Source organism: Acomys minous (genome assembly GCF_964271855.1).
Source record: "Acomys minous genome assembly, chromosome: 16".
In the NCBI taxonomy this organism is placed as follows: domain Eukaryota; kingdom Metazoa; phylum Chordata; class Mammalia; order Rodentia; family Muridae; genus Acomys; species Acomys minous.
In genome coordinates this window covers 85,782,880-85,805,721 of record NC_140498.1, presented here as the reverse complement: position 1 = coordinate 85,805,721, position 22,842 = coordinate 85,782,880, and the positions used below count along the sequence as shown (strand labels likewise).

Genomic DNA, 22,842 nt, shown 5'->3' with positions numbered 1-22,842 from the left:
AGAGGCAGGTGGATCACTGTGAGTTCGAGGCCAGCCTCATCTACAAAGTGAGTCCAGGACAGCCAGGGCTACACAGAGAAACCCTGCCTCGGGGGGAAAAAAAAACAGAAAAAACAAAAAAATAATTTTTTTTGCTAAAGCCATGTAATAGAAATTGTCTTTTTCTGTGATTCTCAAACTCCATGTCATGGCTATGACGCTCCTCCTAACCGCCCCCCCCCCAACCAAGGATAATTAAAAACATCAAGGGAAACAGTGAAATGTCAGATCCCAGGTAACCTGCCATCCTTTTTGATGATGTCATATCTTGGTAGCAGCACGGGACCTCACCCTTCAGCGTTTCCCCAGCTGAGGGTACTGAGGCAAGAGCAATTACATAACTCAGCTGGTAAGTGGCAGGCCCAGATCTGAACTCAGCCCCACTGGTTGCAGAATGCGGTCACTTCACCCTTACCTGGCCTCCTTGCCTGAGCACCATGCATGCGGTCCTTCTCATATCACCTGCCAGCCGTGGCACAAGACTCAAGAGTGACATGCTTTGAGGCAGTGGGAACTTGCCATGTTTGGTTGTGTTTCCATGGTGATGGGTCCTCTTTAGGGCTAGTCAGTATGAGAAACTATTTGGAGGTGCTATCTTGGACAGCACGCTATATGAAAGTAGTCTCTTGAAAGCTTTATTATTATTATTATTATTATTATTATTATTATTATTATTATTATTATTGTTTTGTTTTTCCGAGACAGGGTTTCTTTGTGTAGCTTTGGCTGTCCTGGACTCACTTGTAGACCAGGCTGGATTTGAACTCCTAGCAATCCATCTGCCCCTGCCTTCCAAGTACTGGGATTAAAGGTGTGCGCCACCATGCCTGGCCGTTTTTTTTGGTTTTTCGAGATAGGGTTTTTCTGTGTAGCCTTGGTTGGTCTGGACTGGCTTTGTAGACCAGGCTGGCCTCGAACTCAGAGTGATCTACCTGTCTCTGCCTCTCGAGTGCTGGGATTAAAGGCATGTGCCACCACACCCAGCCTTCTTTTTTTTTTTTTTTTTTTTTTTACGATAAGGTTTCTCTGTGTAGCCCTGGCTGTCCTGGACGGACACACACACACACACACACACACACACACACACACACACACACACACTTTCTCTCTCTCTCCCCCTCCCTTTTAATTTTTTTAAGATTTATTTATTTTTTTATTATTATACAGTGTTCTGCCTCCGTGTACACCTGCAGAACAGAGGAGGGCATCAGATTACATTATAGATGGTTGTGAGCCACCATGTGGTTGGAAGAGTAGGTGGCCTCCTAACCTCTGAGCCATCTCTCCAGTGCCCCTGGACTCTCTTTTAGACCAGGCTGGCCTTGAACTCCCAGAGATCTGCCTGCCTCTGCCTCCCTGAGTGCTGGGATTACAGGTGTGCAACACTGCATCTACCTTCTCTTAAAAGTTTCCTAGAAGCAACTGGCATAGTTATAAGGCAGTCTGTGATCTGACGGTGGCCCTGGCTCTGTTGCAGTCTGCTGGATTGCCACCAACCTCCAGTGCCTCTGGGCCAGAGCTTCTCTGTAGGTGCTGTGAGATTCATCGTCTCTCTCTGTTCTGGCTCTTGGGCTGTGTTGTTGTGTTAAGAAGGCATTTCCAGATGTTTTGCATCTGCTGGGACCTAGAGTCATTAGCCTCACCTTCCCACTGGGGCAGAGCTGGGGCCCTCAGAGGATGAGAGAGGTGGCCTGGATTTGTGCCTCCATCGGAAACTCACTTGTTTGTGTCTTCTACCTGTGGCAGGTGGTAATTAGGCAGGAAGGAAAGATGCTAGGGCACCCTGGCTCCTGGAGCTAGGTGTTAGTTAGCCCTTGTTTTTTGTTTTTTTCCTTAATCCAGATGCAATCTTTTCTATGTGTTGTTGCTGTTACGTGGATTGTTTTGTTTGTTTTGTTTAATTTATTTATTGTGGGGCTTGTGCTACTCCTGTGGTACAGTTACTTGTGGAGGTCAGAGGGCAGTGTGTGTGTGTGTGTGTGTGTGTGTGTGTGTGTGTGTGTATGTGTGTATGTGTGTGTGCGCGCGCGCGCGCACCTGTGTGCCATAGTGCATGTATAGCGGTCAGAGCACAGCTTGTGAGAGTAGGTTCTTTCCTTCTACCATGTGTATTCTGGGAATTGAAATCAGGTTGTCAGGGTTGGCGACAAGCACCTTTATTACTGAGCCACAGCATCATCATAGTGATGTCTTTTGGGCCCTGAAAGTGGCATTTATAATAGAGCTAAAGCCATTCAAAACAATACACTGTGTTGCTTAATGATAATGTATATGTTGCTCGAGTAAAAGACTTGCAAGAGATGGCAGAGACCTAATTCAGCTTGGTATCTAGCACCTACCTAAAATCCCAGCACTTGGGAAGTAGAAGCAGGTGTCAGGAGTTCAAGGTCATCCTCAGCAGTATCAGCTAGCCTGGGCTGCATGAGACCCAGCCTCAGAAACGGAAGTTCCAGATTTAGTGTAGAGGGCCCTAGAAATAAAGCAAAGGAGTCTGTTAAGAATATCAGTGATGGGCTGGAGAGATGGCTCAGCCGTTAAAGGCTAGGCTCACAAAAAAAAAGGGAAAAAAAAGCAGGGCATGGTGGCGCATGCCTTTAATCCCAGCACTCGGGAGGCAGAGGCAGGCAGATCGCTGTGAGTTCGAGGCCAGCCTGGTCAACAAAGTGAGTCCAGGACAGCCAAGACTAACACAGAGACCCTGTCTCGAAAAACCAAAAAAAAAAAAAAAAAAAAAAAGAATATCAGTGATTGCTGGGCAGTGGCGGCACACACCTTTAATCCCAGCACTCGAGAGGCAGAGACACAGGCAGGCGGGTCTCTGAGAGTTCGAGGTCAGCCTGGTCTACAGAGTGAGTCCAGAACAGCTGGGATTATACAGGGAAACTCTTGTCTCAAAAAACAAAACCAACCCACAAAAAACCCCCACAAAACAAAACAAAAACTACACACATATATAGAGAAACCCTGTCTCAAAAAACAAAACCAACCCACAAAAAAAACCAAACCCTAAAACAAAACAAAAACAACATACACACACACACACACACACACACCAGTAATTGGAAGTGGGGAGGGTTGGCTTCCAGGTGTATATAGATTAAATGGGCCCCCCCTTCCCGTTGTAGGGCAAGTCTAGTTTGAACTGTAACGAACAGTGGAGGTTGGGAAGGGCCTGTCTGATGCTGGCTGCAGCTGCACTCAAGAGCTGTCAGCCAGGAGCCAGGAGCAGCCCTAGCTGAAGGATGCTTTGGAGCAGGAAGGAAGCAGGAGGTGGCAACATCCCATCTTCTCTTTGCTCCTGTCCTCCAGTCCTCTTGCTCAGGCCCACTGACCAAGGCCAGCAAGGGTAAAGAGCAGGGGAGCCTAGGGGTGGGCACCACATGCGGGGGGGGGGGGGGTGTCGAAGAAAAGCAGAACTGACCTGGGATAGGAGTGAGGCAGAAAAATAACCAGCAAAAGTGAGTCACCTCTGTGTTTTGGGAGGACACACATCCTCCTCCAGGAGGGATGTGAAACTTCTCCTTTCCTTGTAGGAGGCTTTTGTTTTGGGGACAGGATCTCACATAGCCCAGTACATCTTGAAACTTGATATATAACCCAGAATGGCCTTCAATTCCTAATCCCCTGGCTTCCGCCCAGGCAGTGCACTAACCCTGGCACTATAGTTCTCACACCGAGGGTGGAAGGTGGTTGGTAGTTACGGGATTGTCGGTAATTGTATTTTGAACAATTATTTTTATTTATTTATTTTGGTTTTTCGAGGCAGGGTTTCTCTGTGTACTCTTGGCTGTTCTGGACTCACTTTGTAGACCAGGCTGGCCTCGAACTCACAGTGATCCGTCTGTCTCTGCCTCCTTAGTGCTGGGATTACAGGCATGTATCACTGTGCCCAGTGAACAATTAATTTTAGATTCATTCATTTATTTAGTGTGCCTGAGTGTTTTGCACACGTGCGCACGTGTGTATGTGTGTGTGTATGTATGTATGTATGTATGTATGTATGTGTACCGAGTATGTGCCTGGTGCTCTCCAAAATCAGAAGAGAGCATAAGATTTCTTAGAAATGGAGGTACAGATGGCTGTGCGCCACCATGTGAGTTCTGGGAGTCAAACCCAGGTCCTTTGCAAGAGCAGCCACTACTCTTAACCTCTGAGCCTTATCTCCAGCCCCTGAGCTTTTGCAATTAACGAATACGTGTCTTAGCATTTGATTCTTCACTGGCAGTGTTTTCTTTATTTACCTCCTCCTAGCACCTCCATCTTCAGGTATTCCTTAATAGGTTGCATGATTTTGTGTATGTGGTTGTGGTTGTGAGCCACCATGTGGTTGCTGGGAATTGAACTCAGGACCTTTGGAAGAGCAGGCAGTGCTCTTAACCTCTGAGCCATCTCTCCAGCCCTGTGTATGGATTACTCTTGAAGTGGACAGTTGGAGACCTGGGCTTGCCTTGAGTCTACCATGCTATTCCCAGTACTCTGGGTCATTTTTGGAAGTAGCAACTTGATGTGGGAGTCAGTCATCTTTAATAAGCTGCTTTAAGAAGCAAATGCTTATGTCTGCCAGAGCCAGGTCCCAGATTAGGGGTGAGTTACTGCCTGTGTCCCAACCCTCTGTTACAGTTAGAAGTAAAAGTGAAGTTCAGTGGTTTGGTATTTTTCTTTAAAAGTTAGAAATTTACAGCCAGGCGTGGTGGTGCACGCCTTTAATCCCAGCACTCAGGAGGCTGAGGCAGGTGGATCGCTGTGAGTTCGAGGCCAGCTTTATCTACAAAGCGAGTCTAGGACAGCCAAGGCTACACAGAGAAACCCTGTCCTAAACAAACAAACGAAGTTACAAATTTACTTAATAAAAAAGAAAGAAAAAGATGGTCATAGTAGCACAAATCTTTAATCCCAGAGCTCGGGAGCCAAGGCAGGCAAATTTTAAGGCTAGCCTGGTCTACATAGCAATTTCCAAGCCAGCCAAAGTCATAGGGTGAGACCCTGTCCTAAAAGAGGTCGGGCGGGGGCGGGAGTGGGGGCGGGATTTATTCCACAACCCACGAATCCTTCACTAAGCATCCACTCAAAGGCACACGACAGCTGGATAGATGGTCTTGAAGTTCTGGTCCTCCTGCCTCCATCTCTGGAGTCCTGAGGCTGTCTTAGAGAAGTGTGCCACGGTCAGGCCCCCAGCAAACCGTGGTGCCTACTAGCATAACAAAGTCCAAGCTGGGCTCTCTCAGCTCTTCTAACCCGAGCCGCTGCCCTAAACTCCAGCTCCTGGCCCCTCCCCCTCACCCCCTGCCGTTTTAGCCACGCCCCTGCTTTTTCTCCTAGTTCTCTTCTGCCCCCTCTCTCCTCTCTCGCCACCCCCCAACCTCTGTCATGGCCCGGTGCAGCCCGCTGGCCATGTTTAATCTACTACTTTTTCCTCTCTGGTCTGGACTCTGTCCGATGCCTCCGGCTGTACTCCCCCTCAAATCTACAATAAAACCCTTCCCCTCGACCATCGCTTAGAGTGGTCATGGCCTCATTTCGTTCGGCCACCAGTAGCGCTGAGGATAAAATCGAGGGTCTCTTGCTTGCCGGGCAAACACTACCAACGAAGCTGTATCCCATACAAAAAGACACATTCTACAGAGGCGAGCGCGCTAGCCAGGGGCTGTGGTAAGGGAAATGGGCAGTGGCCGCTGAGAGCGTAGGAATCTTACTGGGTCATTGGATGTCTGAATCTAGATTATACCGTGGTAAATGCCTGAAAGTCACTGAACTGGTCCAGGGAGATGTCTTAGCAGGTACAGAGTGATCTTCTGAACCCACAAAAAGGAGGAAGGACTGCCCCCATAAAGTTGTCCTCTGACCTCCAGATGCAAGCTGTGGCCGGTCCCCACCAGCACCGGTTGGTTCTCTCTGTCTCCCTCTCCCCCCCCCCCCCAACTCTTAAAAGTTAACAGATGTAACTGAACTGTCCGTGTAAAATGTACCCACTTTTGTGAGTTTGTACATGTATGGGGTGTATGTTGTATAGACATTTGTCAGCCTTAGCAAAAAAATGTTTTAAAAGAAATGCTTTGGTTTCTGAGGTTGATGGAAACGCCACCCTGCCGGAACATTTAGGGATCCCCATGCTAACTACTGGCCCGATAAGGAACCATTCAACTGGCTTTCAAGCCCTCACCTGTGGCGGTTTTTTAAGAGGACAGTGCTCTGGGCAAGAGACTGATCGTTGGGCCAAGGCCCATGGCTTCTCCTCTTTCCCAACGTGGCCAATCCTGCCCAGAAGTGAAGTTCCGTTCCTTGTCCCGTCAGTGTGGGTCCTGGCACTCGGTCTCCGAGGTGAAGATGCTCAGAACCAGTAACGCTCCACAGGGCTCAGTGGATGGGGCTGTGTTTGCTTATGCAGTTGGGAGTTGGAGGGCGTTAGGACGCTTGGCCGCCACCTCCCTCTTGTTTTCCTCTCCTCAGCTGGGCTCATTCCCAGGTATCCTGGACACTGATATGGACTTCCATCTTGCTACCTTCCGAGCTAGTTGGGGGGCAGGGCCGCCCTGCTCTAACAGGTTCCCTCGGGAGCCTCACCTCATGCTAACTGTCCTTAGTCCTGCCCGCCCATCCTTGCATCAGCCAGCTGGGTTGTCGGAGGTGAGTGTTGAGGGTCTAGTTGGCCAGGCTCAGGCTATATGCCCTTGAGTCTTACTTAGGCAGGGCCAAGCCCACCCCTAGCCAAGTCTCATAGGTTGAATGTGGGGAGAGATTGGTCTCCAAAGAAATCTACAGAAGTAGGAAGCCGTCTGAACAACAGGAGGGTTCCGTCCACCCAGCGGCCTCCGCTGGAGGAGGCCAGGACTGCTTGGAGGAAAGGAAGTTATAGACAGTGCTGTCACTTGGCTCTGAAGCCTCACTCATAGGCTCTGCTCCGAACACTTGAGCTGTAGTTAGACATGCCGTTTGCAAGGCTGTAAAGCCTTTAGGAGCTGGGGCCTACCTGGTAGGAAGTAGGTACCTAAAGGTGAGACTTTGGAAGCTTATACCCACTGTCTTAGTTTGCATTTCTGTTTCTGTGAAGAGACACCATCCCCACTGCAACCCTTGTAAAGGAAAACAGTTAATTCGGAGCTGATTTAAAATTCAGAAGTTTAGTCCATTAGGGTCATGGTCGGAAGTGTGGAGGCGTTCAGGCAGTAATGGTTCGAGAGAGGTAGCTGAGAGATCCACATCTCTTAGGCAACAGGAGGAGAGTGAGACGCTGGTCCTGGCTTAAGCATCTGAAACCTCAACGCCCACCCCCCAGTGACACACTTTCTTACGGTTGGTTGGTTTCATTGCTGCGAAGAGACACCATGACCAAGGCAGCTCTTATAAAGGAAAACATGTAATTGGGGCTGATTTACAGTTTCAGAGGTTTAGTCCCTGGCGGGGAGCATGGCAGCGTGCAGGTGGACATGGTGCAGGAGGAGCGGAGGATGCTACATTTTGCTCTGAAGGCAGCAGACAGGGCACTCACTGTGTTCCAGCCTGGGCGGAGCTTGAGCATAGGAGACCTCAAAGCCCGCCCCTACAGTGACACACTTCCTCCAACAAGGCCACACCTACTTCCACAAGGCCACACCTCCTAATGGTGCCACTCCCATGGGCCAAGCATTCAAACACATGAGTCTGTGAGGGTCAAACCTATTCAATCCTCCACACACGCTTCCTCCAACAAGGCCACACCTCCAAATAGTGCCGCTTCCTGGGGGGCCATTTTTATTCAGACCATCACACCACCCTTTTTTCCTGTCAGCCCCCTGTGCCTTGAGATCCTCTGCGATATGAGAGGCCTGTGTCGCACGTCCTGGCCATCACGAGCTCCACCATGCCTTCTCTGCCATGATAAATAGAATCCTCCAAAGCCATGAGCCAAAAAGATCTTCCTCCCTCAAGTTGTTTCTATTTGGGTTAACGACAGAGAAGGACAGATAGCCTCTCTTCCGGTTGTCTTGGCTCCTGGGAGACGCAGCTCACAGCATGGTAAGACGAAGCGCAACAGGACACTCGTGTGAAGGAAGACGGGCAGTGGGTGTGTCAGTTGAGAGCTGCGGGCCTGAGGGTGTGGCTCAGTTGATAGAGTGCTTGCCTAGTGCGGTGACTCAGTGAGATTGTGTGTGTGTGTGTGTGTGTGTGTCCCACTCCACAACATAGTCCCTGGTTGGTGGCACTGCTTTGGGAAGGTTTAGGAGGCACAGCCTTGCTGGAGGAAGGGCATCCACTTGGGGGTGGGCGTTGGGTTGAAAAGCCTTGTGCCACCTCCACTCCCCTCTCTCTCTGCTGCGTGCTTGCAGTTGAGGGTGGGCGCTCTCAGCTCCCTGCATGCGTCCCCACCGGGCTGATTCCTATCCCTTTGGGACCATCAGCCCAACAAACGCTCTTCCGTAAGTTGCTTTGGTCCTTGGGTTTTATCCCAGCAATAGGAGAGTAACTAATAATACAGACGTTGGGACCAGGGAGTGGGGTGGGCTGTTCCTCCGAAGAACCGGACCCTGCTTTTTGGGTGAGTGTGGGACTAGACTTAGAGGAGCAGCTGAGCGCTGTAAGACAGGGGCTTGGCAGGCGGGAGCGCCGGGGGCATCGGGGACTGTGGAGACCCAGCTCAAGAGGTTTCAGAGGGGCACAATATTAGCCACTGGGCTAGGGACCATTCCTGTGACGTTTTGGTGAAGAATCTGGCAGCCTTCTGCCCACGTTTAAGAATTTGCCTGAGGATAAATTGAAAAGCGATAGGGCCGATTTCCTTGGCTGGGGCAGTTTTCAGGGCAGCATAATGTTGCCTCTGTGGCACGGTCGTTAGTAATAACTAGTTCATATGCAGGTCCACAGCGAAGTGGGGCGGGAAGAAGCACAGAAGGTACCCCGTTTGCAGAGGAGGCTCAGCGTGGCAGCCGAGGCTTGCGCCGAAACAGATGAGATTAGAGCCATTAAGGGGAGGCCTCCTGCTCTCAGTGGAGGGCACCAGCTGTCTGCTCCCACACGCAACTCAGTGAAAGCTGCTGCTCAAGGCTCCAGGCGGGCCAGGACGCATCCCAAATGTGCTGCGATGGTACTTGCGTGGTCACTCACGTGGCGTTGGCTTCAGAGGTGTGAGGGAGTGTGGATTCTTCCGTCACGTCAGGGAGCCCCTGAGGTTAGGCCGGGTGGCAGGGGAGTCCCTGCATGAAGGCAGTGCTGTTGTAACAGAGGTCCCTCAAGTGAAACGAGATTTGAGGAGCCGCCTTCTTCGCTTCCTTCCCCATGTGACTGAGGTGGCCCCAGGTAGGGAGGTGAATTGAGGATTCAGTTATGTGTGTTCTTCAGACTCCCATTTTGCAGATGTTGTGATTAGAGTTGTGTGCCACCGTTCCTTGGCTTTGATTGTTTGTTTTTGTTTGTTTGTTTGTTTTGAGACAGGGTTTCTCTGTGTAGCCTTGGCTGTCCTGGACTCGCTTTGTAGACCACGCTGGCCTCGAACTCATGGAGATCCGCCTGCCCCTGCCTCCCAAGTGCTGGGATCAAAGGCGTGCGTCACCACACCTGGCCATTCCTTGGCTTTTAATTATATTACTGAATAGAATATTAGTAACGGCCTCAAGCTCATGGACTTGGGTTGTGGGGGTTAGGAGTTTAGACAGGTTGGGAGGCCTGGCTGTGTCTGAGGTCTCAGCCGGAAGTGTTTAATGACTAATGTGCCCGGGACCAGAACCGTATGGAGTTTTCTTCTGTGCAGGTGTGTGGCTGCAGTAGCTTGTCTTTCTGTCATGCACATTCTGACTTCTGGCTTCTCTGTCTAAGCAGAGCCTTGGGGTAGTTGGGCTCTTTGTTCCAAGAGCAAATGGTCCAGTGAATAAGGTAGAAGCTATGTGGGCCTCTGTGACCTTGTCTCAGACACTGTGCAGCGTCCCTGTGCCACCTCCTGCTGGGCCACCATTGCAATGCTACTCAGATTGAGGTGGAGGGAGCCTGGTTGTCACTTCTGTCTTTTAAAATAATTTTAGCTAAATATGGTGGTGCAGGCCTTAATCCTAGCACTTGGGAGGCAGAGGCAAGTGAATCTCCGCGAGTTCTAGGCCAGCCTGGTCTTCATAATGAGGCATTGTCTCAAGACAAAACAACCACAACTGCTAGGGGGCAATTACTTTTTGCAACAGTATAGGTTTTCCTGTGTGTATTTAGAAAAAGCTCTATCTTGAATACACAGGCAGGTAAAGGGAAGGAAGAGCAGGGAGGTATTTTTACTCAAAGCGTACCAGCTTTCAGCTGTACAGAATGGGCCTGCCTAGCAGAAATCCTGCCTTCCTGGGTTCCAGCTTTAGCATTCAGAAAAGGCCGGTGGGAAGGGCCGGAAGGAACCAAGATGGCTAAGTCCTGGAGGAGGCCCGCTACAGAGCACTAGGCCAGATGTGGCGGCGCACGCATTTAATACCAGCACTCGGAAGGCAGAGGCACGAGGATCCTTCTGAGTTGAAAGGTAGTCTTGTTTTCCCTAGGGAGTTGTAGGCCAGTTAGGGCTACGGGTTGATTGATATATATATATATATATATATATATATATATATATATATATATATATATATATATATATATTACCAAGAGTGTAGCTTTTATTTCAACTATTCATTTTCTCTCCCTCCCTAACCCCTCTGTAGCCCTGGTTGGCCCAGAACTTGCCGAATGGACCAGGCAGGACCTTGAACTTTCAGTAATCCTATTGCCTCTGCCTTCTAAGTGCTGGACCACGCAGGCCCGCCACCACGCCTGCCTTGAATGTTCTTTTACACAGAAATAAATAATAAGAGGGGACGAGGGGAGAGCTTTGGAGGAACAGGTAGGCTCTTAGCATAAACTGTGGTGCCGTCTCATGGCTGTACGCTCAGCTACACTCCCGTCTCACCCTCGACATTACATTTGCTTACTGTTTTCCTTTGTATGTCTCTGTGTAGCCTTGGCTGTCCTGGACTCCCTTTGTAGACCAGGCTGGTCTCGAACTCACAGCGATCCGCCTGCCTCTGCCTCTCAAGTGCTGGGATTAAAGGCATGCGCCACTGCACCCGGCTCATGTGATGTTTGTTTTTTTGTTTTTTGTTTTTTGTTTTTTTCTTTTTTTTTTTAGGAAAGCTATAGATGTACAGCTAGACAGACTTCAACCTAGAAGACCACGGGGCAGAATGTCTGCAAGGTGAAAACCGTAGCTGGGCGCGTAGTGCACGCCTGTAATCCCAGCACGTGGGAGGCAGAGGAGGAGCCCTGTTTGAGTTCAAGGGCAGTTTAAGGCTCTATATAATGAGGGTGACGTCAGCCAGGACTCCCCTTATCCTATGGTTGTTTCGTTGCCATCTCATAACTGTAATTTTGCTCCTGTTATGAACCTTCATGTAAGCATCTGATATGCAGGATATCTGCTATATGCGACCCCAAAACGGTGGCCGGCCGTGGATTGATAACTGCTGGAGGAGGGGAACACTTAGAGCCGTCTTCAGCCATGGATGGCGTTTTAATTTTTCATCATTTTTTTTTATAGATATATTTTATTTATTACGTATACAGTGTTGTCTGCTTGTGCACCTGCAGGCCAGAAGGCGGCACCAGGTTTCATTATAGATGGTTGTGAGCCACCATGTGATTGCTGGGAATTGAACTTAGTACCTTTGGAAGAGCTGGCGGTGCTCTTAACCACTGAGCCATCTCTCCAGCCCCCAGCCTTTTAATTTTTAATAAGGATAGTGTCTTCGTGTTTGACTTGTGAGATTAAATATTAATTCACACAGAAGAGGGGCCTGGCCAGCATCTGGCCTTTGTCTTATCCCTCCAAGGTAGAACCTAATGCTAAGAGGGCCAGGAGGCTGTGCAGCCCTTTATCACACGGGAGCCTCTCCTGCAAAGGCCCTACCTTCTAGTGCTCCTCAGCCCCGCCCTCCCTGTGGTGTCTCGGAGCCTTCTCTTTGTTACTGACAGGCGCTGCACTGGAGCGTCAGAAACTCACTCACTCACACGTGGTCTCTCTTCACCCAAGAAGTTATTTCGTTGTGTTTATTTATACATTTCTGCTGCTGGGGCCTCACGTGCATGGGGCAGGCACTTATCTCTGCTACACACCTGCCCCGGGATAACTTATTAATTAATAGCAAAAGTTGTTCACTCTACAGTAGCATCCCTGAGGGGCACTGTTACCAAGCGCTCTGAACCGACATCACGGACACGGTGCTCCTCCTGACAGGAAGCATCGGGGTGAACTCACATGTTGACAGACATTTCCTAGATGGTGGAGCTGGACTCTCAAGGTGTCAGTTCACGCCTGGCCCTGGTGGCGCGTGCCTTGGGGGGCAGAGGAGTTCAAAAGAGGTAGAGGTTGAAGCTGTGTCCTAGGTTAAAGAGATGAAAATCGATGCATGAATACTCAGTGTAAAACTGAATGGAATACGAGGTGTCTGGAGGACAAAGGACAGTGGGGGCTGCAAGATGGCTCGGCAGGTTGAAGGTGCTTGCAGCCAAGCCTGACAACCTGAGTTCTGTCGTTGCGACCCCTCCTGCAGATTGTCCTCTTTCGCCCTGTGGCAACCACGCACAGAATAAATAAGCAAACGTGATCTAAAACAATTTTAAAAGGCCAGTTGGCACGATGTGTGCCCTGTTGGGGTCTGAGATGAAAGCCTCGTATTAGATCGAGGTTTTAGTGACTGCGTCTGGACACAGCAGATACCGTTGATCCCGGCTGACACACGCTGAAGCTCGGTTGAGAAGCTAAGTGGGTCGGCCCAGGGGTGGGCAAGCTCAAACGTCTGACAGAGGGCCGGATAAAGGAGTTCCTGTTTTGTTTTGTCTTTTTTTTTTTTTTTTAAGCCTTGGAGACCATATGGTCTCTGTCACTGTCACTCCCTCAGGTGTGGCAGTGCCAAAGCAGCACACAGGCCATGTGTGATAGGCGTGACGCAGCACGCGTGCGTGTGGCTGCCACGATTCCAGTGGCCTGTGACATTAGCAGAGCATGGGATCTTTAAAAACTTTTCTTATTTATTTATTTTTGGCTCCCCGCCCCCCTGAGACAGGGTTTCTCCTTGTCTCCTTGGCTGTCCTGGCGCTCGCTCTGTAGACCAGGCTGGGATTGTGGGCGTGTGCCACCACAGCCCTCCTCGGCATGGTTCTCTTTCTGTTGTTATTTTTGTTTATTTGTTTTTCGAGACAGGGGTCTCCCTGTATAGGCTCTGGCTATCCTAGAATTCACCACGTAGACCAAGCTGGACTCTCTAACTCACAGAGGTCAGCCCGCCTCTGCCTCACAGTTGCTGAGATTAAAGGCGTGTGCCGCCACTGCCTGGCCTGAAGCCCTTTAACGCCCACTTCTGGCTTACAGCCTCCACAGACGTAGAGGGCAGGTTTTGCCTGGAGGTTCCTGACACCTGATGTAGGAAGAGAAGCACACACACAGGAGATGAGCGCAGCCTGAGAGCTGCCCCGCGACTGTGGGAGGCTCCAGATGGGGCTGTTCAAAGTCTGTAAGCTTGAATCATTTTAGGATAAGCATATTAGGAAAACTTGACTCTCTTCTCTCGAGGCCCTGGAAGGAGAAGAGGCTGCTGGTTATGTCCCCCATCCCCAGATAATCCCCAAATGAATGGTCCCCATTGCTAATTGTTCCCCCCTCCTTTTTTTTTGAGGCATGGTTTCACAGTGGAGTCTGGTCTGACCTAGAACTTGCTGTATAGACCAAGGTTGGCTTGAACTAGAGGTGCTCTGCCTGCCTCTGCACCCTAAAAGCTGGCATTAAAGGTGTGCACCTTCATTCATGGTCTGTAGAGGAATTCTAATTCAGAACCTGGCTGGCTGCTCTAGCAGAGATCACATCCAAAGACCTTCTAGGTCTGTATGGTCCAGCTGCAGTACAAACCCACCTTTAATCCAGGAGACAGAGGCAAGCAGATCTGAGTTCAAGGCCAGCCTGGTATAGAGAAAGTTTCAGGTAAAGAAAAGCTTAGGTCCAAGTGTTGTGGTGCATGCCTTTAATCCTAAACAATGAAGGTAAGGTCAGTTTGTAGAAGGAAGCACTCATGTCTAGCCAGGCAGTGGTGGCGCACATCTTTAATCCCAGCCCTTGGGAGGCAGAGGCAGGAGGATCTCTGTGAGTTCGAGGCCAGCCTGGTCTACAAAGAGAGTTCCAGGACAGTCAGAGCTGCTACACAGAGAAACCCTATTTCAAAAAACCAAAGCCAAAAAGAGAAAGAAAGAAAAGAAAAAGTGATGTCTAATTAAGTGGCAGAAAAAGTGACAAATCAGAGAAAGATCTGACAGAACAGGATACGCCCAACTCTCACAAGGAGAGGAAAAGGAAGCTACTTAAGGGAGCAACACAGAGACCGAGGATGGGGGTGGCAGCTTTATAGAGGGCGAGAGAACAAGCCACACATGAGTTTGTGGAGACAGAAGGAGCCAGAGAGTGAGAAGGAGCCGGAAGATTAGAGCAGATTGCTGCAGTTAGCTTGAAGTCAGGCGGAGCAGTTCAGAGGCTGAGAGAGAAGCCAGATTGAATAGTCAGCTGGGAGAAGAGTCTGAGCCAAAACCAGCCAGCTCTGACCTCAGAAGAAGAAAGGGTGAGCTTATTAAGCAATAAGTCTCAGAGGCTGAAAATGTTCCAGGCCTAGGTTAGATTGTACAGAGGCTAGAAGCTTCCAGGTCTAGGCCTAGGCCAGCAGACAGAGGCAGTGAGCCTCCCAGACAACAACTGAAACAGGCGAACAAAAGTTTCTGTTACAGAGGTCTGTTTTCTACTCTTCTTCCTTTACTTCTTCTTAAGTTTCTGCCTTAACTTCCTCTCTTGCTTGGCAGACATAATAGTTTAGACTCTGTACTCAGTGTCTCCTCCTTTTTCCCTCTGCTAAATGTGCTTCTGTGTCAGCTAAGAAAATTAAGCCAGGCATGATGGCACATACCTTTCATCTCAACACCTGGGACACAGAGACAGTCACATCACTGAGTTCAAGGCCATTCCTGTCCGCTTAGAGTTGCAAGTCAGCCAGGGTGGCAGAGTGAGGCTCTGGGGGGAAGGAAGAAAGGAAGGAAGGCAGGAAAGAAAGAAAGGTAGTTTTAAGGTGCTGGAGAGATGGCTCAGAGGTTAAGAGCACTGGCTGCTCTTCCAAAGGTCCTGAGTTCAATTCCCAGCAACCACATGGTGGTTCACAACCATCTATAAGGAGATCTGGCACCCTCCCTGGTGTGTAGGCACATATATAGGCAGGACATTGTATATATAATAAATAAATACATCTTTTAAAAATATAAATAAATAACTTTAAAGAACAAAAAAGAGAGGGGCTGGAGAGATGGCTCAGTGGTTAAGAGCACTGTCTGCTCTTTCAGAGGTCCTGAGTTCAATTCCCAGCAACCACATGGTGGCTCACACCCATCTATATATAATGGGATTTGATGCCCTCTTCTGTCACACATGCAAATAGAACACTCATATAAATAAATAAATATTAGAGAGAGAGGGGGGAGGGTTATATTTCCAAGAATGATGCATCAAGTTCACTGAGTGGTGATTTCTGGGAAAGGGGAGATGGCTTTAAGGGAGGAGATGCGGCACTTTGCTTAGTTCACTTAGCAAGAGCTCTCTCCACAGCGAGGATCAGAAACCCAGCGAGCAGCAAGTAGAAAAGAGCTTACGGCTTTGTCCAACCTACCCAAACCCAAGAGCTGAAATCCATGTTGACTTGTTACCATAAAACACTCAAGACTGGATGCTTTCTAAGGAGAAGAGGTCTGCTTTGGCTCACGGTTTTGGAGGCTGAGTCCAAGCGCAAGGGGCCACGTCGCTGAGCATCATACAGTAGATAATGCCATGGAGCACAATGGGAGGACTGAGAGAGTGGGGCGCATGTGGAAGAGCATGCGACCAGACTCAGGAGTCACAGTCCGGTCCTGTGAGGACTGATCTCGCCCCAGGAGACTCAGCCCATCCACTCGACGACGACGACGAAGGGCATGCTGCTTTGACCTAGTGACCTTTCCCTTGTTACCAGCTCAATACTGTGGCATTGAGGGCCCAGCACGTGGCACCTTTAAACAACAAAGCCTTGCCATAGCAGATGCTGTAAGAATCTCATCCTGTCATCTCTGGAATCTCTTTTCCTGTTTGGCTTCATTCTTAGGAAGACTTGCCCTTTCAGACCAGAGGTCTGACTTCCACCCAGTGAGCATACCCAGGGGACAAAAGGACAAAAGCATCTCTCAGCTAATCCTTCCATCCAAAGTCCCCGGACTAGCTCTCATTGGACCAGTAGCAACCATTTGTTTAACTCTGAACCAATCAGGAGACTAGATGACAATGACTGGCTGGGACTGGATATGTGACCACCAGGACTGGACACTTTATGCTTTTCCAAGCCATAGAGTTTAAGAATTGGCAAGGGCTAGGCTGGAGATGTAACTCAGTTGGTATAGTGTATGCCTGGCATGCACAAAGCCCCGGGGTGGACCACACAGAGTGGGTGTGCTGGCACAGGCCTGCAATCCTTATGGTTGGGAGGCAGAAGAATCAGGAGTGTAAATCCAATCCTCAGCTGCACAGTGAGCTCAACGCCATCCTGGGATGCAGGAAACCTGGTCTCACAAAGCCAAGAACAAAGAATTGGCAGGGAGGCTGAGGATGTAGGAAATATGCCTAGGATGTACAAGGTACCGGTCTTGATCCACAGACAGACAGACAGACAGACAGACAGACACACACACACACCTAATGCATGCCAACCATTGTACAGACCACGTTTGGTTGTTAACCTCAGGCAGAATGAGTTGGGCACATGCTGTTGTTAATCCCAATACTTGGGAGGCAGAGGCAGTGGGACCTCTATGTGTTCAAGGCCAGCCTGGTGTACACAGTGGCTTTTTTTGTTTTTGTTGTGTTTCCAGACAGAGTTTCTCTGTGTAGCACTGGCTGTCCTGGAATTCTCTCTGTAGACCAGGCTGGCTTTGCACTTAGAGATTTGCCTGCCTTTGCCTCCTGAGTGTCAGGATTAAAGGCATGCGCCACCATTGTCCAGCCTACACAGTGAGTTCTGGGACAGCCAGGGTTATACAGAGAGACTCTTACATCAATCAGTCAATCAGTCAAATCCAGAACAGCACCTGGAGAAAGCAGACACTTATTCCACAGCTGCTGGGTCCTGCCTCCTTCCTCGGTCAGTTGCAGTCCTAATTTTCAAAGCCACATCCTTGATAGTTGTACCTTTATATCTCCCGCCCGAGACCTCTCTAGCCGTGTCCCTGTCGCAGCCTCCCACCGCTCTGCTCTGTCCCCCAGGAGACGCACAGGATCTACAGGCAGAAGCTGGAGGAGCTGACAGCACTGCAGACGCTGTGCAGCACGTCCATCAGCAAGCAGAAGAGACACCTCAAGGACCTGAGGTACACACTCCAGAGGTAAGAGGGGGCCCCAGGGCGGCCTGTAGCCAAGACCGGTCTTGTGCTATAGGTAGCTGAGGGTGGCCTTGAGCTTCTGACCGCCCTTCCTCCCTTCCTGAGTTGGGGTTACAGGTACCAGCCACCTCATACGGCTTACCCACGGTGCTGGGTTCCCTAGAATGGAGCACAGGGCTTTGCCTATGTGAGGTCAGCTGAGCCACACCCCCAGCCCTCCCCTGGGAAACCCAACTCAAAACTGGCTTAAGAGGAAGATGGAAATTTCAACGGAAAAAAACCCAGGGCTAGCTTCAGGCACCACTGGATCCAGGGGTCAAAGTGTGTTTGTAGGAATCTGGTTTTTTCCTCTGAAGCCTGCTTTTCTCTAGATTGGCTTTACTCTCTCAGTCACTGAGGTGGCGGCCTGTGTGCTGAGCTTGGACCCGCCCGTCTTCCTGACAGAGGAGTCTGGGGCTTTCGGTCTCAGTCTTATTAATAATTGTCTGTTGGTCCGACTGTTTGGTCTCTCTGGGTGCTCATCAGAACCCCAGTAGACACCAGGAGAGCTTCCAGCCCTGCTGTGACAGCTGGAGTATCTGCACTGGCCGCCATTACTACAAGAGAAGCTGAGGAAGGCTGGCCAGAGACTCAGGGTCCTGGACAAAGGAACCCTCCTGTTCCAGGGGTGCTGTCTCCTAATGCCTGATGTTGATCTCTTTCTTGATTTCTTTCTTTCTTTCCTTTCTTTTTCTTCTTTTGGCTTTTCAAGACAGAGACAGGGTTCCTCGGTGTAGCCTTGGCTGTCCTGGACTTTCTCTGTAGACCAGGTTGGCCTCAAACTCACAGAGATCCTCTTGCCTCTGCCTCCTTGAATGCTGGGACTACAGGCTTTTGCCACTGCACCTGCCTCTGGCTCTTGATTTTTTTTAAAACATATTTTATTTAATTTTTTAATGTGTGTGCATTGGTGTTAGGGTATCAGATCTTGGAGTTACAGACAGTTGTGAGCTGCCATGTGGTTGCTGGGGATTGAACCCTGGTCCTTTGAAAGAGCAGGCGGTGCTCTTAACCACTGAACCATCTCTCCAGCCCTGGCTCTTGATTTTAAAAGACAGGGGTCTCATATAGTCCAAGCCGGCCCCACACTGGCTATATCCAAGGATGACCGAACTTTCAATCCTGCCTCCACCTCCCAAGTGCCACTGCTGCTGCTTCTTCGTCCTCTTCCTCTTCTTCCAACCCCCGCCCCAGCCCCCAGCCAGTTTCTGTGTAGCTTTGGCTGTCCTTGGCTGTCTTAGAACTTGCTCTGTATACCAGGCTGATTTCCAGCTCACAGGTCCACCTGCCTCTGCCTCCTGAGTGCTAGGATTAAAGGCCTGGGTCAGCACACTGGCCTCATTTCTGCCTCCTGAGTGTTGGGTTAGTAAGCACGTGCCACCACACCCACCGCCCACTTCTCTCATTTTGAGAGGTGCATCTCTTCAAAAGGCAACAGGAAGACCTTGGCCGGCTCCTGCCTCTCAGCCAGCCCTCTTAAGGAACCTTCGAGTTCTGTTCCAATAGAGGAAAACAGCTTAGCCAGCCGGAGCCCATCAGCTGCCATGTGCTGGGCGCTTCACCGCATCTACTCACGTGAAGTGCCCTGACGCCATCCTTACGTGTTGGAGATGGGAAGTGAGGGCAGAGAGTCAGGGACACCGCCAAGGCCTCGAGACCCCACAAGCTCAGCGTCTCTCCCGTTACAGGTACAAGCGCCATTGCAGTCAGCAGGAGGCGGAGCTCATCCAGCAGATGGGCGCCAACATTAAGGAGCGGCAGAATGTCTTCTTCGACATGGAGGCCTACCTGCCGAAGAAAAATGGGTAGGAGCGGGGGGGGGGTGCTCTGATTTCTTGTTTCCGGCCCCCCACTCCCTGCTGGGGTGTGAGGTTCGAAGGAAAGGGGAGAACAGGATGAGAAAGGGGAGAGGGCACTTCTCAACTATCCAGGAGGAGCTGCGGTCCTTCCCCTGTGGCTGGGAGTGAGGTCCCTGGGGCGACACCTGATACCTGTGTGTGGGCCACCTGGGGTAGAAGAAAAGCATTCTCTCTCAAGAGACCCAACAGGTAATGAGTACATTTTGCATGCCCGGTATTGCACTGGATGCGCCCACTGCGACGGTCATTTTATCCTCAACAGCCTGCTGTAGTAGATTGAAGTGTTCCTTCCTTTGGTTTCCCTCAGGGATTGAAGCCAGGGCACCCAGGCTTGCTAAGCAGGGTTCTAGACTCAGCTATATCCCTAGCTGGTTTTGTTTTGCTTTTTAATCTTAAAAAAGAAAAAAAGGATTTTATTTGTTTATTATTTATACAGTACTCTGCCCCCATGTGTGTGTGAATGCCAGAGGAGGGCAACAGATCTTATTAAAGATGGTTGTGAGCCACCGTGTGGTTGCTGGGAATTGAACTCAGGACCTTTGGAAGCGCACACAGTGCTCTTAACCTCTGAGCCATCTCTCCAGCCCCGCTTTTTAATCTTTTAAGGCAGGGCCTCACTATATTGCTCTGGCTGGTTCACACTCCTGCCTCTGCCTCCTGAGTGCTGGAATTGTAGGTGAGTGCCGCACTCTGCCCTTACTTCCTGGTTTTGAAGCAGGGTTTAGCCTAGCACGGAGTCAGATTTCTCCTGAGGGAAGAAGATGCCTTTTAAGCCTCAGCCGGGTGGGTGTTGACATGGTAGCCACAGGACATGTAACCCATCCCTCCTTTTTCCCCTCTTTTTGCCCAAGTTAGTTGGCAGTCCTTTTCACAGCATCCCCTCCCTTGTTCAAGACCCTCTCCTCTAGCAGTGTGTTGCTCAAACTCTTTTTTCCCCAGCTTTCCTCTCTGCAGCCCTTTGGGGCATTTTATATCAGTTCAGAGTCTATGTCACACAGGATAGACAACTCAGAGCTGCTTAAGAAGAAATAAGGGATTTGTAGTTCAAAACAGGAAAAGAGAGGAAGAAAAGACATTGACCCTCTTTCACAAACAGCAGTTAGTGTCCTTGTCTTTTTTTTTTTTAAAGATTTATTTATTATTTATACAGTATTCTGCCCACATGTGTGCCTGTGCCCCAGAAGAGGGCACCAGGTCTCATTGTAGATGGTTGTGAGCCACCATGTGGTTGCTGGGAATTGAACTCAGGACCTCTGGAAGAGCAGACAGTGCTCTTAACCTCTGAGCCATCTCTCCAGCCCCAGTTTCCTTGTCTTATAAGCTGAACAGATAACATACCCTTCGGGTGGAAATGAATGCTCGCGTTCCTACATGTGGACGTGTTTGTGGGCACACACACATCTTGGTGTGTGTGTAGAGGACAAAGGACACTTTACACAAAGACACCTTGCGTGAGTCTGTTCCCTCCTCCTATTGTGTGGGGTTAAGTCATCAGACTTCAAGCATGTACTTCTATCCACTAACTCTAACTGGCCTAGAATCTTTTTTTAAATGGATCTAGATGTTGGGATAAATGTCTTTGACTCTTTGGCTGCAAGTTAGTTATACTTGGGCTACCAGCTGGTCACATGCTTACATCTGGCTACGAAGGAGGCTGGGAGATGTGGCCTGTAAGTCAGCTTCAGCGGGGAGACAGATGCTCACACTGTCATGCTGGCTGGTTACCCATTGTTCCTGGCCACCGTGGGGCCCGGGTGACCACTAGCTTAGCATCCTGTTTTCTAGTGCGACGTGTTCAGTGTGCGCTCGTTAAGCTTGAAAAGTGTTGGTTGTGCCCTCACAGGTCTCTCCTTCCAGGCTCTACTTGAATCTGGTTCTTGGCAATGTGAACGTGACCCTCCTGAGCAATCAGGCCAAGTGAGTCCACTCTGTCCTGCATCTTATCACAGCATTTGTCCTGGGGAACAGAGAGCGCTGTCTAACCAACTCTAGGTGGCATTTCCAGATATCATTAGCCCTTGTTTCTGCTGCAGTCTTTAGGTAGAGAACTTGTCTGTGACCCATGTGACCTGTGCCTGTCCCCAACGCAGCCCCAAAGCCCAGGGGCAGGGCCCTTTTGTAGTTGGTCCTCTTTCCCTCACTAGACATTATTAGTTGAAGGTCAGGTTCTGCTGTAAATTGATGGGCAGGATATGGCAGTGGATGCAGGGCCAGGGGATGCCGGGTCAGAGTGGGACAGTAGCAATATGAGATCTTTCCTGGGATGTCTGTTCCGGCAGGTTTGCTTACAAGGATGAGTATGAAAAGTTTAAGCTCTACCTGACCATAATCCTGCTTCTGGGTGCTGTGGCATGTCGCTTTGTCCTTCACTACAGGTAATGGGGCCTGGAGGTGTGCATATGTGTGTGTGAGGGCGTGGGGACATGAGGACGGGGTCCTCAGGGAAGGCAGTCTTTTCCGTTGCGAAGGACCAGTTCTGACAGGAAGTAGCATTCCTGCCCACCCCGTCTCCATCTAGCAAGCTTCATGGAATAGCTTCCGGCAGGCAGGGCCTCGTGGTATAGTAGATAGCAGAGTCTAGTGTGGTTTGCGTATGCACTGGGATGTGACAAAGCCTTAGCATGGAGCACAACACCGACAGGCTGCAGCATGGATGAGCTTCAGCCGCGGCCTGCTAAGTGAAAGAAGCCAGATTGTACATGTCCACCCACGTGAAATGTCCAGAAGGGACAGCTGCAGAGACAGAACTTGGTGTAGCAGAACTTGCCAGGGGAAGCAGGAATGGGGAGTGGCAATTCTTGGGCACCAGCATTTCCTTTTGAGAGCGATGGAATGTTCTGGAATTAGTCAATGGAATAACAAAACAAACAAAAGACACCACATTACATGCTTTTAAAACATTTTTAAAAATCACTTACTTAGTTTTTGCTTTGATACAGGGTCTCTTTGTACCCCTTGCTGGCCTGGAACTCACAGAGATCTGCCTGCCACTGCCTCCCACGTGCTGGGATTAAAGGCCTGTGCTAACCCAGCCTTCAAATTACATACTTTAAAAGGGAAATTTTTCTGGTATGTGACTTATGTCTCGGTTTCAAAAATTAAGTGCTCAGTAGGGCTGAGGATGTAGCTCAGTTGGGAGAGTGTTCGCTCGGTGTGCAAAAAGGCTTTGTTCAATCTCCAGTACTGAGTAAACTAGGTATGGTGGTACACCCCTGTAATCCCAGCATTCAGAGAGCGGAGGCAGGAAGATCAGAAGTTCAAGGTTATCGTTGGCCACAGGAGAGTTGGAGGCCAGCGTAGGACATATGAGACAATTGATACATAGAAAGATGGATGCATGGGCTGGAGAGATGGCTCAGTGGTTAAGGGCACTCACTGACTATTCTTCCCGAGGACTGGGGTTCAAATCCCAGCACCGATATGGCAGCTCACAACTGTCTGAAACTCCAAGATCTGACACCCTCACAGAGACATACATGCAGGCAAAATATCAATGTGCATGAAA

The 22,842-nt window shown here is 49.8% G+C and overlaps 1 protein-coding gene across 4 annotated transcripts in view; it reads left to right on the top strand.

Annotated features, from left to right (window-relative positions):
* The window catches only part of TMEM120B (transmembrane protein 120B), a 44,622-nt gene that overhangs the window by 5,766 nt on the left and 16,014 nt on the right, over window positions 1-22,842 (top strand). For 2 of the 4 annotated variants that reach the window (XM_084762723.1, XM_084762726.1), the window contains exons 2-5: window positions 17,324-17,442; window positions 19,167-19,283; window positions 21,195-21,254; window positions 21,617-21,712. In XM_084762723.1, coding sequence (XP_084618849.1) covers window positions 17,324-17,442; window positions 19,167-19,283; window positions 21,195-21,254; window positions 21,617-21,712 — 392 coding nt within the window. The remainder of the gene's footprint in view (window positions 1-17,323; window positions 17,443-19,166; window positions 19,284-21,194; window positions 21,255-21,616; window positions 21,713-22,842) is intronic. The other 2 variants (XM_084762724.1, XM_084762725.1) reach the window with 2 other exon arrangements.